General features: G+C 32.8%; 1 protein-coding gene across 6 annotated transcripts; it reads right to left on the minus strand.

The window, feature by feature from the left end:
- Positions 1-266: 266 nt before the first annotated feature.
- Positions 267-18,141, minus strand: LOC139086897 (transmembrane protein 65). 6 transcript variants are annotated; one of them, XM_070635531.1, is made up of 5 exons: positions 17,711-18,141; positions 11,007-11,084; positions 9,873-9,914; positions 9,536-9,807; positions 267-8,341 (listed from the first exon to the last, which is right to left on the minus strand). In XM_070635531.1, exons 1-5 carry the CDS (start codon positions 18,000-18,002, stop codon positions 8,192-8,194), a joined length of 834 nt encoding a protein of 277 aa, XP_070491632.1. In that variant the 5' UTR covers positions 18,003-18,141; the 3' UTR covers positions 267-8,191. The 6 variants fall into 6 exon arrangements, with proteins under 6 accessions (XP_070491632.1, XP_070491630.1, XP_070491631.1 ...); XM_070635529.1 differs by having other exon boundaries at positions 11,004-11,084; XM_070635530.1 differs by having other exon boundaries at positions 11,007-11,087.
- Positions 18,142-20,268: the final 2,127 nt, after the last annotated feature.

Consider the following 20,268-nt stretch of genomic DNA (forward strand, 5'->3'; position numbering starts at 1 on the left):
ATGCTTGGATGTGACATAAATTCTACCTGAAAATAAATTAAAATTTCTTTTAAAAAACAATTAAAGCCAATTGGCACAGACTGGCTAAAATGTCGCATTAGGGACTTATCTAGTCATGTCTATCAAGTCAATTTAAAACACATTTTAAAAGTATTTTACACACATTAGGTTATTTATGATATATTTTTGTGAATTTCTTTTTATTTCGTATCAAGTTCCTCTCTACGAGAGGAAATTAACATAAAAACTATATAGCATAAGAACTGTTTTCATGATTCCATTCATTAAATAGAGTTTAAAAATCTTTTTAAACAATTTTTTCTAATTTTATTTATTAAATATTTTTTATTAAACTTTTTTTTTTTGTAAGTTTCTATGCAATTCTATTTAATGGAATTAACAAAAAAATATGGCAAAATGGACAAGTTTCAATTTTTATTTTTTTCTTCTATAAGCTCTTCAAATGTTTTTGTATTATCTCGAGTTAGGCTTAATATAATTTAAGATTTGTAGCAATTCCTCTGTTATTTTTTTTTATTTTGTCTAGGTTTGATTAGGGATTGTTCACTCATTAAGTTCATAAAAGCAGGGGAAAGGGATAATCTGTAACGTAACACCATGACACGTTCTTTAACACCATATCACGTTGCGTAACACCATAAGACGTGACGTAACATCATAAAACGTTACGTAACACCATAACACATTACGTAACACCATATCACGTTGCGTAACACCATAACACATTACGTAACACCATATCACGTTGCGTAACACCATAACACGTTACGTTACAGATTTCTACCCTCACCAACTCCCTGAACGTAATAAGTGAACAGATTCCCACTAACTAAGGGATTTTTAGAGATATTGAGTTTTCGATCTGTAACCAGGGTTGTTAAAAACAGAATCTGGTGTGTTTTGAAAATATGTCACATGTAAAAATGTGTGAATATGTGTGGAAAATGTGTGAATTTTCACATGTCCACACATTTTTCCCTGTGCACACATGAAATATGTGGAACAGAATATGTTGTAACAACCCTGTCTGTAACTACACAACCAGGGGCATAGCTAGAAATTGGATATGGAAGAGATTTTATTAAGGAAGAAGGAGTTTGTGATTTTTGTCTCGAAAATTAAAGAATTTAAGTTAAAAAAGGAGTGAGGGTTGTTTTGACCCCAACTCCTTCCATGTCCTCCTATATACGCCCCTGAATACAACTATATCATTATATTTGTAAATCCATTTAAAAATCCAATGTTCCACTTCCTTTTCATGCATAAATTCACATTTAGTTGGTGGCTGACGTAAGAAAAATCAATATTTATTTTCACTACATAATTGTGATCCTATAACATCAATGGCTCTACTTAATCATCCCAAAATATATAATTCTATGATTCTCGAAACGTCATATTAATCCTAACAATGAGATATCCTTATCATTACCATCATTAATTTTTAATTTGGAAGATATTTCTGTTATTATGAAGAAGAACTAACAAGTATTTGGTTTGCGGAAATATAATTAAGTTTTTTTCTTTTCTTTATCATTACAAGTTGTCAACAACCTTAGACTTGGAATACAACGTAAAGCTCGACATTAATATTTAATGCAAAAACGGCTTCTTTTGGATATTTTTTTTGTGCTTATTTGGCTTTGTTGTATTTCCTTTTTTTGTTCTTATTATTGCTTTAAATATGACCAAAAACACATAAGAATGTATTTCTATATTCAGTTCAATTTTTGTGGACTGGATTAAATTCAGCTTTTAAAATTTTTGATTTAAAATGTTCAAATTGAGCTTTTTTGAACTTTAAGCTTGCATTTTTATTTTTTAACATTTAATTTGTAATAAATATTGCATTTTTAAGGGAATTTGTAGCAGTTTATTGTTAAATGGTTAAGAATTTTATAGGTTAATTGTGGTTATTGCTTATAATCATCTTGCTTATTGTTCATTTAGTTTAGAAATATTTTAAATAGCTCAAAGCTCAATTTTGAACATTTTAAATTTTGGAATGAAAATCTTGTTTTTTTACATTAAATGTCCTTGATATAGGTTCAAATTTTACCACCGTAAAGCTCTAAAGCACTACATAATCTCAGGTTCAAAAGATTCAATCTTAAGATCAAAAATCACTGATATCAAGATCAAAACCTCCAAAAAATGTTAGTATCAAAAGCTCATATCAAACTTTAAAACAAAATTTCCAGATTGAAGGCTTTAATCAGAGCTTTAATCAAGTATTTAATGCCCTAAAGTCAATGAATCGAACGCTTCTTAGAATCAAATCTTAGGATCAAAAGCTCTAATCTCAAATCTAATGTTTTAATTTGAAGGTCAAAAGCTTCAATTTTAAGTTTAAAAGCTCTGGATTAAAGGATCAAATTGGTCCAAATTTGAAGTTAAAAACTCTAGTTTCACTGTTAAGTTTGAAGATTAAAATTAAGTCAAGATTAAGAGCTTTAATCAAATATTAAAAGCTCCAAACTCAAGTTCAAAAGTTACAATCTCAGGATCAATAACTTTAAACTAGAGCTCGAGTTCAGCTCGGATTTTGAAAGGAAAATTGGACTTGGCTCGACTCGACGACAAATAAAATTCAAATTGGCTCCAAGCTCAGCTCAAAACTAAAGCTTTTTTCTCAATATCAAAAGCTTCCATTTCAAGATTTGAACCTCAAAATTGAAAGTTTATAGTTTATAAAATAAAGCTTCGTTCTAACCAATAAAAGCTCTAGATCAAGAACTTTATTAAAAAAATCGAAACCTTCTCATTAATCCAATTTTAATGCTGAATTTAACCCAATTAAAATATCCAAAACAAAAAAAAAAAATGGAATTTTCATTTCGCTTATAGGTTTTGTACCTACGATCGAGAGGAAAAAAGAGTATAATTAATGAGAATTATTTTTACAGCAATTCTACACCTAATTGAACAACATCAACAACAACGAATCTACTTAATGAAATTTTTTTTCTCCATTCTACTTCCATTTCATGCTACGAATAATTTTCAATTAATTAATTTTATAGAAGTAAATAGTTCGAATCGTTAAGGAATTATTGGTACAGAATTGGTATGTTTTAAGGCATAAGGATGTGAATTGATGAAGGCTACAGTATGGGAAGAAATTTGTTCTACATAAAGCTACATATTTAACTATCTATGCTAAATTATGTATGATTATGTTGTGGACTCGATTTTTGGTGATAAATTTTAGTCTATTTTTTTCTAAAGATTAAAGGCTTCGTGTTATTTAAGGAGTGATTGAAAGTTTTTCTCATTAAGATATTTTTTTTTTCTTGTTCCTTAATTGATTATTCATTTATTTACAAAAAATCCTTTCTTTTTTGTTTCGATTTACAAATCGATTTCAAATTGAAATTATTAATTAACAAATAATAGACATTTTTCATCTTCTTACTTAATTAAGAATTTAATAAAAATCAATAATTATCAAGGCATGGCTGGCTTTGTAGAATTTGAGCTTTCTTTGTGGAAAAAGCTCGTTTTGTGATTAAAGCTCTTCTGAAAAGCGGCAATGGTCAAGTGGTTAGAGCGTCGGACTGCCGTTCTAACGACCCGGGTTCATTCCCAGGGAACGTCTAGTTGAATTCGGATGCTTTTTCGCTGTTCTAGTCTCACCAACTGCAGGTGAGACTGCTACTGTTGCGACTTTTCATGTTTCCATAGTTGATGCATCTCTTTAAATCAGAGTTGCAAAACAGGCACCTGTGACAGGCAAAAACCGTATAAATTCTCGATCATTTGTATGGTTTTTCTAATGAATTCATACAAATTATCAAGAAATTGTAGGGTTATTGCCTGTCACAGGTGCATGTTTTGCAACTCTGCTTTAAATCTGTTTAATCCAGACTAATACAGTCCTACCAACTCTGATTTTTAAAGAGAGTTGAAGAGGTTTTGTGGTGTTTTTTTTTTTTGCAACACTAAGAAATCTCGTTCGAATCTCGGCATTAAATATTTACTCTTGTCATTGTTCTAAACATGTATACTAGAAACATGACTTTCCTTTTGTAGGATCAAACTACGATATGACATCTGCACAACTTGAAATTCCATAGCAAGATCAAGTTTATTGCTAGATATAAGATCAACTTACCCCAGCCTATTTCTCTCGAGAATGTCGTTAAAAGAATTAATCAGTTACCTCAGCCTTAAATATTATCCATCAAATTGCTTTCTACTCGAGTTGTGGAAACCCAAAAAATAAGAACTCTCGACTAGAAAACCTTGTTGACAATTAAATCGCATATAGATATTCTTAGTCTTCTTTATAGAACAAACAACCCAAACACAGCAATTATCTTGTCTTCATTTAAAGATTGTGTCTTAATAAGAATATCGATTTTCATTCTTCGAATGTGTAAAACTTGCCGGCAAGTTTTAATTAATCCCAGATTCGGATTAGTCCATAGAATATGGACAGAATATTAACCCAGATTCTCATATTGCAGGATCTGTCTCTTATTTATAGATTAAATCGAATTAAAAGGATTTAAAAGAATTTGAGACAAAAAAAGTTCTTAGTCCTCAAAATCCAAAGGATTAAAAGTTCTGTAACTCTTTAACTGACACAATTTAAAGCCATGCTTAATATCTCATTTAAATTTCTACTTTATCATTCACAGAACACATTTATGTCCTTATTTGATTTATGTATTATCAATCAAATTTATTCAAATGCCTTTTATCTACCTCCACATATACAGCTATAGCTATATGCAAGCCTAACTGTAATTGAAAATGATAAAGCTCATTCACATTCAGTCAGTGATGAAGTCAGGCTTTCGGAAATATTTTCATCAATTGACAAAAAAAAGGTAAAATTTCAAATCTGTCAGAGATGCATGCTGTGTATGAGAACAAAATATGCTTTAAGCCATATTAAAGTAAGGGTATGGAAGTAATATTTTATTCCTTAATGGAAAAAATTCTTTATTCCTAAGTATTTTATAGTCGGATTATTAAAGACAGCTAGTAAGTCTTCATGATTCTTATATCCACTTCGGTGTGTCTCTTCAAAGTTCTGTAAAATGATATCGTCAACCTGCCATGGAAGTAATTTTTCTTTCATCTCATGTTTCAAATAGAAGGGGTTGTTTAGTCATTATGTAACAAGAAAAATCGACAGTACCCTAAACTTTAATCTGTATCAAAATCTCCATGGATGTATGAGACGTAACAGAATTTCGAACATCCCCACCCCTCCATCCCTTTAAAAGCGTCACTTAAGCTTTTTAGGTTAAAAGGGGGAAAGGGGTGTCTACGATTTTTTAACTGCTTAAACCAGTATTGGGAAACCTTCTATTTTAAGCGGCACTCTTTGGTGGTATGATGTCTGGACAGAAACAACACATAGCAAACGGTTCATGGGATTTTCAACCATTTTAGAGGACACGTGCTCTGGTGATGAGCAACCTACGTATCGCGACACTAACCTAATGGTGGATGTCACAACCGTCACTTCACGGGCGTTATTGCATTTTGGAAATAGAATGAACCTTCTGCCGAGTGCGGTGTTGATTAAGGTTTAACACGAAAGAGTGCTGCAAAAAATAAAATGTTGCGCCCCATTGCAGCAGTAGTGTGTCGCAATACGTAGGTTGTCCATTAATGCACTAGTGTAACGCGATACGCAGGGTGTCCATTATTGCACTATTGTTTACTAACGTGCCGCGGTACGTAGGTTGATCATAACTGTAATAATAACTGCATTACGCAGGTTGTCCACCACTGCACTAGTATGCCGCCGTACCAAGTTGCGCATCACTGCAAATGTGTGGCACGATACCAAGTTGCGCACCACTGCACTAGTGTTTCGCGGTAAACATGTTGCCCACCAAACAACTGAAACGGTCTAAAAATTCTTTTGTGCAAAAAGTCAATTTTTCTGTGTTACATAACAAGAAAACAGCCCCAAAAGAAGCTCTTTCATCACAATTATGTCTCAAACTCTTCCGAAGCAGCCATGCCTTGATGATTTTTTCTCCATCACTCTTAATTTATCATAAAGCTTTTCTTCATAAAACATTAACAAAAAAATATTTAAGAAGCAATTAAGTCATGTTTTTTGTGCTTTTTGAATTGAGGTCATAAGTTTTTTTTTAGCGAATTGGTAATTAAGCAAATCCATCGTTAAATTCGACATTGAAAATTAATAAAAAAATTGTCTATAAAAAAACATTAGCAAAAATTCTTTTTTTTTGTTATCACAAGATGAAGATAAAGTTTTTACAGCATTATTATTCTTATCCATTTCAAAATATTAGTTCCACTTGAACTGTTTTGCAATTCATGAGCATTTTTTTCTTGTTTTTGTGAATAAAGTTTCATTTTTTATATATTTAGCATTTTACTTTACTTTTACCAGATACAAAGCAGTTGAAAATGTTGCTGGCATGTCGGGAACAGGAAAGTTTTCCTTTTAAAGCTTTTGGGAGGTAAAAAAGATAAATCCAATGGAATATAAATGAAATGTAAATGTGGAGAAATGGATTTCATTTGGGATTATTGGAGCGCTTTTGTCTGGGTCAATGAGTTTTACATTGGAATTTACTTGTATCTGCAATTGGAAGAATAACGGAATTCTGAAAATTTGAATTTTAACGGATTTTTAATTTTTGAATAATTTAACTGAACTTCAATTTTTAAATTTTTAACGGTTTTTTGAAAATTTTAACGGATTATAATTTTTGAAAAGTTTTAAAAGATTTTTCCTTTTCAAAAATTTTAACGAATTTTAAATTTTTGAAATTTTTGCTGAAAAAATTCCCACCACCTCGAAAAGTTTTTCTCAGTTTTCGCGATAATAAAGCAGTTTTACAGTACAAAACCTAACTTGTGCCCTTTTACGATATGGCGCGAAAACATCTTGCTACCTTTCAGTTCCTAAAAAGCTCTATTTTTCGAGATATTGTGGCATTTAAATTCAATCGTAGTAAGCAATTACTTTACTAATATTAAAGTGCACTCGGGAAAATGTTTTGATGTGGAAAATAAATGTTTGATGACATCAGCGAAAAAAAAATGGAAATCCGTCAACAAATATTCGATCATATCTGGTTGTATTTTAATTATCATGGTACATAAAAGTCTCATTTTTATCCCAAAATTGTACATAAAAACTTTGTTATTTGTTAATCATTAAGTTAAAAAATTTACAATTTTTTTTTCGTAATTAAATTAAGGAGCTTCAAAGCTCGTCGTGTAGCATCGTCGTAAAAAGTTTAAGTCAATACTCTTCAGATACTTTTATATACTCATAAAAGAACAGAAGAGTGATTGCCATTAAAAAAGGAGACAATCCCGAGCGACACAAATGAAGAATGCTTTGGCATGGAGCTCTTAAGGCTCTAACACGGAGGTTTTAAAACTCTAACATGGAGCTTTTAAAGCTCCACTAAACCTGTTTTATCAGCTCCAAATGGAAGTCGCCTTTGTTTGACGTCCATAGGGCTGCCAATAATAAACATCCATAGAGTTGCCAAAAACAGGCGACTTTCATTTGGTGCTGATAAAACAGGTTTAGTGGAGCTTTCAAAGCTCCGTATTAGAGCCTTAAAAGCTCCATGATGGAACTGTCTTCATTTGTGTTGCTCGGGAATAACATGAAAAAATAATCTCAATTTGTGATTCCTGAGGAATATCCATTGCAAAATTTGATATAACTTCCGTCTCAAGGAATTAAGTTTCAATTCACAGCGGTGGACAACCTTTTATTTTTCGCGGCACAACCTATGTGGTTAGCTTCGACTGCAACTACACTGAACTGCATATGACTCAAGCCATTTCCACACAATTGTTGCAGTGCCATCAATGTGCCACTTGTGTGTGACACTAGAGTGCCGCGGCACACAGGTTGCCCACCACTGTTCTATTTTTTTGCACGCAAAATTGATTTTTTCTTAGTGAATTAAATTATGTATGTACGCCAAATAATTTATAAACTGAATATATAGGTGTACGGTAAGTACATTCACAAAAATCCCATGAGATTATTCCTTCCGTAAGATAAAGTATAAAGAATTTACGCACGCAATGATTGAAGATTGAAATAAGTTGAAAATTACAGTACAACAATAAATGGATGAAAATGATAAAATTGATGGGAAAAAAGAAACAGAAAATCGATCGTTCTTGTCAATTTTTACTCTGCTCAATTCTCATCCTCATTCTTTGGTTTTGTATCATCCTTATTCTTGACATCCTTATTTGTAGCTTCCTTCTCCTCATCCTCTTTACTCTTCATAAACATGAGTGGAATCATTCCTAAAAGACAGCCTACGACAATTCCAAAAACACGACCCTGTTGTGGAGATATTAAATGAAATAGACAAAGAAGAATTTATTAGAAATTTCATTAACATAAATTTAAAATACCTCTCGATAAAATTGCTCAAGGCATTCTATGATCAAAAATTTAAAGACTGTTTTTGGCAAAATTTGAAGATTTTGTGGGCGAAAAAGGTTTGAAAAAAAATCTTTTATTATGTTTACTTTTAATAGCTTTTTCCTTTTAAATGATCAAAATTTATGCCATTAGGTGTTACAAAAGGGATACTTTGTTGTAGACATAAATCATGTTTGGAATCTTGTTTCATTCAATCATTCAAAATTAAACTTTGAAATTGTTTATTTTTAGAATTGATGAAAATGAAGTTCAAAATTTGAATTTGAATTGAGATTTAAATTTTGAACTTTGTAACGGAATTTGTTAATTCTTTCATGGATATAATCCATTAAGTTGGAATCTCAAGTCAACCCATATCCCGAGTGGCACATTCTCATTTGTCGCCGTTAAAATGGGTCAAAACTAGTCGTCAAGATCCCTTTAGAGCTACTTCGTGCCTTATCGTTAAAAAAATACGGTGACATAGCGTTGTTCTGCGAACACAGAGTGCTGTTTCCAAGAGATCATGTGCAAGGTCGAAGAATACATGGACGACAAGACGTCAGGATACCCAGACACCTTTATGAAGGCTGATTTTGCTTTTGCTCTGATTTTGATTTCCCCGAATATTTAGAACAAATCGGTTAATCGATCAAAATTCTACCTCCAGGTAAGCGTGACTCTGATTTTGTGCTGGATTCGATTTAAATCCATCATTATGTCACATTCACACCGTCCTGGTTGCCAGATTTTGATTAAATTAACAAACATGTGCTATTTGGGTTTGGCACAATAGTGCACTTGACTTTTTAAGCAGCAGATGACGATAGAGCACGCGCCATCCAAGAAATGTTATGACTCACAAAAGAGCTTCAACTGTCAGAAAAGTGCGATTGCCTCACACGAAACAAAAAAGTTTCATAAATCTTTTCACAATTCATGCAATCAAAGGTTCTATTGTTTGTTACATCTGTGCTTCTTTTTTATATCGAAATGCCAGTTCCACAATTTTATTACATTGAAATATTTCTGTCGATTTTTGATTTTATGTAAGAAAAGTTCAATCGAGAGGCATTACCATAAATTTGAATATGATAAAAAATATCTTACAAAGTTTGATGCTCGTCTTGCCGATTTCATTTCCAATTGTACAGGCGTCAAGTCAGGAGGTTTGATTCCAATGACTTCAACAATTCTTTCTACATATACAGCTGATCCAATTCCTAATACATCGCTAATTGTGTTACCGAGTGCTGCAGCAGCCATCGTTGATATTGTCATAATTGTACCAACACTGTACTCAATATAATCACCAGCTATAATCATTGTGAAATTATCCAAGAATCCAAATCCAACGAACGGAAGTGAATTTATGAGACATACTGATGAAGAAAATTATTTTATTAAAATATTTTTCATGTCCTTAAAAAGGCTTTTAATAGCTTACATTTGAGTAAATCATTTGCTTTTGGTTTTGGCGTAGCTGCGACTGTTTAAGTTAATGTGTAAAGGAAGAAAAAGAATAAAAAAGTAATAAATTTCATATGAATTTCCAGCAATTTTCCTTAATTTAGACAGTATGTTACATCTATATAGCTACTACTTTTTTATGATAACACATGCGATAAGAATATATGAACACTTACGATCAATAATGCCACACACACACATAAGTACAATACATAGAATATGGATGTAAATGGAATTTGAAAACGTGAGGACTTTACAGTAATTTAATCAGTCTTTTCATTCATAAATTATAATTTTTTAGTATGGTCCGCAGTTATATGAAATCAGAAGTTTAGGAAAAATCTTGTGAATAATTTATGAACATTTCCTTTTCTGCTCGGGAATATTCATAACTCTCATTCAGTCATTCAAATAAAAACTGGAAAAACTTTTTTTCTGCTCATTTCTCAACAGATCTACATTGTCTTTATCCGGAAAGCACATGGTAGTAATGGCAGAAAATTAGTTGTACGGTACCACATTGTCACACTAGGTATGTCACACTGTCACGTCATATATGCCACATTGTGATACTAGGTATGTCACATCAAGTATGCCACATTTTTATACCATGTATGCCACATTATCATACCATGTTTGCCACATTATCATATCATGTATGCCACATTGTCACAACATGTATGTCACATTGTTACACCATGTATGCCACATTGTAACACCATATATGCCACATTACCACACCAGGTATGCCACATTACCATACCAGGTATGTTACAATGTCACACAAGGTATGTCACAATGTCATATCAGGTATGTCACATTGTCATACCAGGAATGTCAAAGCCACATTTTTATGGTACCGAATTTTCACTCATTTCAACGTCATGTGCTTTCCGGGCTAGTCATCTGCGACATCTTTGAGTAATGAATTTTGTTCTTATTCTGGTCTGTCACAAGCGTTTTTTGTTGGATGTTTAATTAAATTACATAAATCGTACAGAACAAACGATTTGGCAATTTTTTTTGCTTGTAATCGCTTAATACAGATGTAAATGTGTCACATAAATTAAGAAGCATAGAACACTAGGATATTTTTTTTTGATGTTACCACATTCATTGGGGAAACTTGTACGGTTGAGTTTTGTGTACATGTAGTATGGCAGCTTTTTTTGAGTTACCTTTTGGGAACCTACTGTTGAGTATTGTCGGATAAATTAAAGATACTTAAGTAAAATTATAAATAGAAATAGAATAGTGCAGGAATTGACTACATAGAGCAGTGTCTCTCAAACATCTCAGCAACAGTGTTGTGACACAATAGTGTAACATAGCTTGAGAAGCACTGACTTTGGATATTGGAATTGTTTGGCACGCTTTTGGACAATCAGAAATTAGGATTTGAACCACAAATCTTCAAACAATTAGTAACAAAACTCTTAAAACTTGCCGTACCAAATCGGCATAAAAATGCTGTATTTGTATAAGCTTCTTATTCATCTATCTGTAAACAATCAGATAAAAACTGAAAAAATCTAAAACAAAAGCTGATAAAACAAAAGTAAATGATAAGCAATTGTGGCAGCTGAGAGCAAATGTTCAAGCACTACTTGAACGTCGAGTACTCTTAAGAATTAAAGATACAAAGAGTACGCCTATCTAGCAAATCTACTGGAATTAAATACACATAGGATGTTAAGGGTATGCTTTAGATTATGCTTAATAAAACTTGATGGTTTCAAAAAGCAAATTAATGGTTCAATTAATCCCAAGTTGTTTTTTAAACGGTTATGTGCTTTGAAGCTATTCTTTACATTTTTTGTAGAATATTTAAAACATTTATCTAGGACTATCTGGGGAGTGATGGTGAAGTTGCCTGATGTAATTGATTCATTCAGCATGTCGCCATTATTATCAATTTTTGGAAACTGTGGTATCGTAGTAGAATGAGTTTTGGGGTATGAAATCATATTAAGGTGAATCTGTCAGGGCGAGATAAGACCTTGATAGACCCAGTGACTAGACAACTGACCGGAAATTCTTGACCATATTACGAGAAGTGGGTTCGATTCTCATTGAGTACTGTCAATATAACAAAGAGTCGTACAATGCTTTTCACGACAATTCAAGACCTAAAATTGAATCAGTGTCTAAGTCTGTTATTTGGTAGCCATTTGGAAGCAGCAAGCAGTTTCAGAGTCCATTAAGATTAAGAATGGATATCTCCGCATAATGTGCGTGGCTTGAATGGTATTCTCCTTAATTTTGTACAGCCCGAGCAACACCATGTGGCCACTAGTGCGCCGAGTTATCAGAAAGACGTAAGAGTTTCCTGAAGATAACACGGCAGCTAATAATGAAATTCGTCGCATTATGCCATTCGGATAGTCTATCTTATCTCCAAAATATCTATCAAAAATCAAACAAATTTACCAAATCTCATCTTGGCAATCACAACCCTAATAAATTAATCCGCACCTTAATCCCCAAGAATTATGATTCCAATTTAATATTCTCACATGTATCCACATGAATCAATTCAATTCCCACAAATACTCATTTATCAGCCAAGACAGCTCATTAATGAAGAAAAATGCGCCACAATTTGTCAAAATAATTTTCATACAAATACACTTTAAGGGCACTAGACAGACCGGAAGGATATGAGAATAAAAACGAAATTACATAATAATTACTTTCATAACACACAAATGTTTTGTTGTGTGCTATGCAGGGTGTTATGCTCTATTATACGGTAGAAAAAGTTTGTACGATTTAGGGGATGTTTGGAAGTTACGTGACGGTAAGAATTGGGATTTTAGAGACTTTCGGTAATTATGCTTTTGTGTGGAAATAAGGTAAGAACAAAATGCTTTATATCTGATTCTGTTGCTGACTGTTTTACCTGACAGTGTCTGGTTGTTAGACCTCACTTCCCCAACTTAACGTTTTGTAGTGTTTTGATGCGATTCATCCCTCAAACAGCACAGCGTGTTCGTTAGGGCACTGCTACGTCGTCGTCCTAATGTTAAGACGTAAAATTGCCCTGACGGCCCCAATAAAGGCAGATTTAGACCCATATTCCCGATCGGCAAATATTGAAATGCTCCCACCAGGGCTATGGCAGAGTAATTAGAGTCAAGTGGCAGGAACTTGGCGAAAACAACCAAATTTACCAAGTGGCTGATACTTGGTTCAAAGTACATTGCCGACTTGTTGCTGTAGTGGCAACATTTCAAATCGTGACTCAGTTTCCTTCCTAACCGTCACATAATTTCCAAACAGCCCCTAAATATATATCTCGAATATCAACAGCATGATAAGCTATAATCATAAAGAAAATTGAAAATGAAGAATTTTTCTCACTTCCGTAAAGAATCTCAATTCCCGATTGACGAATACGAGCTATATAATATACACAAAAAAAAGTGTAATATAAGATATGGAATGATGTTATGGCGCGCAAGTGAGAAATTGTTTAGATGATGGTGGTGGGGGGATGGAATGATGAATGCCAAGATTAATATAAAGTCGAAAGTTCTATAGCAGGAAAAAGAAATAATTGTTTTGCGGTACAAAAAAAGCAGGTCGGGAATATATATAAAAGCTCAAGTGCCTGAGGCTTATAAAATGGTGTAAAATCATTTACATCACAATTCCTGACACAAACAATGTCGTGTCGTGAATAGAGCACTTATTCCCTATTTCTATTCAACAGTGCTGGATGTAAAATGGAAATGAAAGCAACACTAAAGCATAATATTTACGGTTGATATGTGGAAAATAAGGAATATCAAGCTTCTATATCCTTAAAGCTAGGATATGATGCTTTCACAGAACATATGAAGGCATTGAAGAATGAAGAAGTTAATTTTTCCCTGAAGTACTGTATAAAAGCATGTATATGCGCCATTAAATAATGTTATAAAAAATTAAGTCAAAGTTCTGGTCTGCGGACTATGTAGTTACATCTAGAGTGTGCCAATGAAAAGTTCATGATGAGCTTTAATTTTTAGAGCTGATGGCTACAATCAACAAGGAGGATATAATGAATTCTAAAAGATACAATGTTTGAATTTTTCACGTAACCTTTGTGGATTTAAGCCAATTTACACATAAATTGAACTGTAATCCCCTTTTTGTATTGCAATGGTTGTTGGGGTTCATAAATTATTTTGTGTAAATTGAGTACTAAATTGTAATAAACCTTATACATTTTGATATTAAAGAGCTCATTCTCATTTATTTCAGCATTGAGACTCAATTTAGAACGAGTATCTAATGCCATTCCATATTAACATTTGTCATATTTGCAATGAATTTTGTAGGTATTTTTAGAATTGTAATTTAGATTAAAATCAGACATTTTAATTAATATCTCTATAGGAGCGTCGTTCATAAATTATGGAACGCAAATATTTAAAGAGCCGACTTTTTGAACCTCCTGCTCTTCTGCCTCTCTCTCTAACCTTTATATATTTGAGGCGTACATCCACTCCTTTCCCTCTCGTCCCCCTAACCTATATAAATTTCAGGCATAACCCCATCTTCCTTTCTCCCTAAGAGCGTCACTTAATAACTGAACGTCCCCTCATTCTATGACACATATCCTGAGAGAGATCGACAGTAATACGAAATGTAATATTTTTTTGCGATTTTAATGAATGTGATTCAAGCTATTTGAGATGCAATGCTTCTCCGTTGATGCGAAGTTTTGTTTTAAAAATAATTAAAAATAGCTTTTTTAGGTTTTGTTAGGTAATTTTTTTTAAATGGAAATTAAGATTATTCTGATGTGTATCGTGATTTTAGAGAAATTTAGATGATTCATAGATATGGTGAACATCTGCTGTATTTTAGCTGAGAAGCTACTGTACTTTTCTCTCCTGTTGCTGTGTCCCGACAAAGCCTTAAAATGTCCTGATTGTTCAAGAAGTTGAGAACTATTTTACTTCACCTTATCCACAGCTTATAGGGAAATATCGAATGATACTAGACAGGGGTGTACATGCGAGCGAAGAAGGATTTTGAATATTTTTTATATGTATTGTAAAAATCTTGTGAATTTTGGGTTTTTTCACGAAAAACCTAACAAATTGGATTTTTTCCTATAAAGGGAGTTAAGGAACCACATCTCGAAACTTAGCCCCCATCCTAGAATACACTCCAGATACAGAGTTTAGCTAGAATTTCTTTGTTATTGTTATTTTTTAGATTTAAAAACTTAGCAAAGACGTGAAATTGTAACTGATTGGAAGCCTTTTCAAACCATTCAACAACCCTCGCTACCTCCTCCTTTCCCAACGTTCTTCAAACTAAAATTTGAAAAACTCATAAGACGAATCATTTCACCACATGTTCATATTGTCAAAATGTTACTGAAGGGGGTTATTAATTTCATACCAGGTTTCGTACACATTATCCCCCAATGTATACCCAACAACACATTAATTACAGTCCCCTTGATTAAATCAATAATTTCTCCATGACGCCACAAGTATTTTACATTCCTTAAACATGAGAACCCTCAACAAAGACAGAGAAATTTTCGCATGATTAATGTCTTTAAATCAAGAAATATCTTCAGTCACGATTAATAACTTTCTTGGAATTGTTGGAATTAAATTATGTCAAATTCTCCATTGGCACACTTAATGGCAAACACAAGTGATAACATAAAACATAACAAAAATGTACTTATATGTGTCATAATAATAAATAATATTAATGAATAAAATAATATGAAATTAAGGCAGAACTGGAAGTCGACTTGGATTTTGTATAGAACTCAAGTCGACATTTTCATACAAAATCGGAATCGACTTCCAGCTCTAAAATGATAAAAATAAAAAAAAACAAAACATCATACCAATTTTCTTTTGAAGCCAATCTTCAGGCATTTTACAATATGCGCCACCCACAACCTCGCCGAGTGTTTCAACCTTTGAGGGGCGGCCAAAGCGTGATCGCCATTTGTTTCCAGCTAGCTGAGCTATGAGGTAAGTCACATTGAACATTTTGACAGGCGTGTAATTGTGTGTGGTTTTTTAAGACATTTGCAGCAACAAACATATTTTTTTTTTGTAGTAGGCAAGTCGATAAGATTATGTGTGAGTAAGTAAGAAAAATCATAATTAAATCATTTCATTGTTAAGTATAAATTCAAGCATAAATTAAAAAATTAGAATTGCTAAAAATAACAAAAGAAAAAGTTTGTTTAGATTTCGTTTTGTTTAAAGCAGTGCTGTACAACCTTTTTTGTGGCATGGCACATGTGAGACACATGATGGTGATTTCCGATCGAGACCACACATGACACATAGCGACATGTGTCGCGTCACACAAGTTGCTCACCATTGCAAATGTGTGTCGCGTCACACAGGTTGCTCACCAATGCACAAGTGTGATGCGGTACACAGATTGTCCACAACTATACAAGTGTGCTGCGATACACAGATTTCTCATCATTGCACTAATGTGTCGCGTCACAAAGATTGCCCACCACACCACTACTGTGCCACAACACACAGCTTGTACAACACTACTTTAAGGTAACATTCAGCTATTCGATACTGAATCTCTTTGATTTTTGCATACATAGCAATGGATGCTAATAGGGATAATTTATGACAAACACCCCCTCAAGAAAGGAACACAAATATGTCATGGATTATCTCCAATAAATCAATCAGATCGCTTATAGTAATATTAAGGATATTGTTGGCAATAAAAGTATCCATTTAATATTAATAGAATCGATAGGAAGCAATTCTACATTGTCGAGAGCTTTCGACCCTTTTCATAAGTCTAGACTCTATATACACAGTCACCCTTATCAATATCCTTTAGAGACCTAATTAACACTGCTTATACAGCATATTGTCGTACAATCTGTGTCCTCTTCTTGAGCGTTTGTTTGTGGATCGAAATAAAAAGTTTTGTGCTTGTTGGTTTTAATAACCACATTAATTAGGAAAAAGGTTGTTGTGTACGAGGATGTATTTATAAAGGATCTAAAGGTAGATGCAGGAAGAATGCGAGTTTAGTGGAACAAAGATTTAATTAACTTTTGGGGTTTTAATAGCTATTAAAAATTTTTTGTGTACACACCGAATTGAAATATCAAGCAAAACAAAACAGGAAGATGCAGAGATCGAATGCAAGTTGAGTTCGCGACAATTCGTCAAGAATAAAGGAATTCCGATACCGAAGACAAGACGGGAAATTCCCGAGGATTCCCAAGATTATCCGAGGAGTCAAGAGACTACCCGAGGAATCAAGAGATTAACCGAGAAGTTCCGAGACTCCCCGAGTAGCCCCGAGACATCCCGAGTAGTCCTGAGACTTCTCGAGTAGTTTTGAGATATCTCAAGTCTCGGTCCACGTTCCGATCTTGGGAATTTGTCGAGACCGAGACTTCGGGAAATCTTAATAGGAACCGAGTTAAATTTATTTGAAATTTTATACTTCACAAGCGTTAGCAGAAAAAAAAAACTCAATACAAATCTGAATCACTTTAAACCAAACCGAACCGGACCGAACCGAACTCAAGTCAACTTCGACTTCTAAGAAAATTTAAAATTTGGAAAAATCACTCAATTGAGAAGAAAAAGGAAGTCACTCGATAGATATCATCGTGCATATTTAATGAGGGATGACAAAGGATTCGTTAAAAAGGAAAATAAATGTCAACTGGAGCAGGTAGGAGATTAGAAAAAGGTTGTAGTCAACTGTCATTTAAAGGATGTTGATCAAATTGATTGATAGGATGCCATTTTAAGGTTCATAAAAATACAGTATACATCTATTAAGACTTACACTCCAATTTCCTCTTATCTTCTTTTAACTGAAATTTTTCTAATTGTTCTAATAATGTTGCCCGTTCCTCTTCATTAAGTCTAAACACTAAATCATGTGCTTGATCTTTTGTTAAGCTTCCAAGTGCTTGACTATAATAAACTTTTTGACTCAATGGATTATTATTATTATATTTATAATGATGACTGTAAATTTTATTTTGTGACACATTAACTGAATAAGTTCTTCGACATAAAGTCACTATTTGCTTATTCGACTTATGAATTAGTGAACACAACTTTCTTGCACTCATTTTTGATATCTTATTACCGGCAACACACAATAGCAACTGACACGAAGCACACTGATAAACAGAAAAATGGAAAAATCACGGAAAATTACAAAAAATAAAAAAATTTTCTCACAATACACAGAAAAAAATTTCTTGTTCACTGAACGTAACTAAGGGGAGATGTGCTTAAGTGAAAATGGCTTTTCTGTAACGTTCGAGATGATTTTGAATTTTTTTGCAGTTTATGTAAATTAATGTTTTTGTTTTTATTTTTGGAATGGATTATTCCGGAATTGTTTTGATTATGAATGATTTTAATCAATTGAGGCTATTTTGATGAGCTTTTGATTCATTAGGAGAGCTTTTGAAAGCTTTTAACGGGTTTTAAATTTATTTTGAAAAATTCAAACAATTGTTATGAACTAAATTTTGGTATTTAAATGTTTTGATCACTTTTAACCAGAATTCGATGTCGATTTGAGCTGATTATAGAGTCGAGTCAACTTTAAACGACTTTTAACCATAAATCAGCTTTTTCAGTTTATTAAATAAATTCATTTCAATTCCGAAAATCATTCGATTTAATTCAATTTTAACTTTCAAACTAAATTCAAGCTTTTAAAATTCAAATCTTTAATTCACAATTTTTAATATTATTTCATCAAAACCATAAGCATTTCAAGAATCAATAAAAGTTCTCCCTCTTTTAATGTGTTGCTCGGGACAAAAGTGTAAATTAATGTGACGAAGCATATGATTCTTATCTGACACTATTAATATTCCATTTCATTTGAATTTGTTTGATACAGTGACACGAAATGTTGATATTTAAAATACTGATTTTCTTGCAAAATACAGTTTTAAATTAACTTAAATTTTAGAAGTTGTTTAGATATATGTTGCAAATCCAATCAGACAATTAGCATACTCACCTAAATAAGTGTGTTTTTGAACATACTCACTTAATTGAATTGACTGTTCTTAATGTTATCATCATACTTCTTGTTTGTTCAGGGAACTAAGGTTTGGGAACATGGATATTTTTTTCCCTAGGAACGCCTCATGACTTTAATGCACCACAGAGTGGACCTAGACTCAGATTTTCTATAAAAAATTCAAATTTATGGAAAAATTCAATAATTTATTATTATTCGACTCCAATCAACTTTGAGCTCTGACTGTCATTTTATTTTACAAAGTAATAGGTATGTGACGAGTAGAGTCACCTTTTTAAAATTTTCCCGTGGCGACAGAAGACTTCAATACACCCAATTCGGAATAATTTAATATAAGCGTCTACTAATTGTTTAACGAGTGAGGGTGCGTCTCTGGGTAGCCAAGAGGCTACTCTACATTCAGTAGACCTTCAATTTATAGTGGGATCGGATCCGCTCTTTTGATGACATTTCTGACTAAAGTCTACAAACGAAGGCTGCGAGCCGAGTTTAATGGTTAAATATGATTTGAAAATTTAGGAGGTCATGGATCACAACTGATCTGTACGACCAGCGAAGTAAGTAATATGATTTGAAAAAGAACAATTGAAATAATCTTACCTACCGAGTCTCGAACCCATGTGCTCAAGGTCGGTGCATTGCAATAATTAGATCCCGAAGTACTACACCATTCCACCATTGACTTACTAACTTAACCATTGAACTAACTTAACAAAAAATCACTTACCATTATAAAAGTCAACCAAAACAATCCACAAATCTAAATTGACAATTCATTCCTTAAAGGCTTTTTAACTCTTACTCATGATTAAAGAATGCATTGCACAACAATCTATACCAAAATTACCACAAGGATAATTTTTAAATGAATATTAAATCGATCATAAAACAATCAAGTTTATTAAGTGCGAAATCTTTAGATTAATGGAAAATTGCATTAAAAATTATTTTATTGCTGCCAATTGCTCAACAATGCATTACAGGGATGAGATATAGGTGCCATTACTACCATGCAGTCAATTGATATATATTGATTGATGTAAGCGACAATAATTGTGTTATCAATTATTTCATGTCGAAATTCACACCGAGTGATAAGAATGAATTGCTGATTAACATTGGCACTGACTGCAATTTCAACTGACTGAATAATAAGCCCATGGTGTTACAATTCTGCAATAAAGTCCAATAAATTATTCTTTAATGAGACCACAATATATTTTAAATGATTAAGTTGTCAGTACAATGAGAGTTTATGACATAAAAACCGGAATCAATTGAAAGATTTTTATTAAGATAATGCGAATTATTGAGGAATTTAAATGCACTTT

Source organism: Chironomus tepperi, unplaced genomic scaffold (genome assembly GCF_022539635.2).
Source record: "Chironomus tepperi strain 1889 unplaced genomic scaffold, CSIRO-AGI_Ctep_v1 contig_93, whole genome shotgun sequence".
NCBI lineage: Eukaryota > Metazoa > Arthropoda > Insecta > Diptera > Chironomidae > Chironomus > Chironomus tepperi.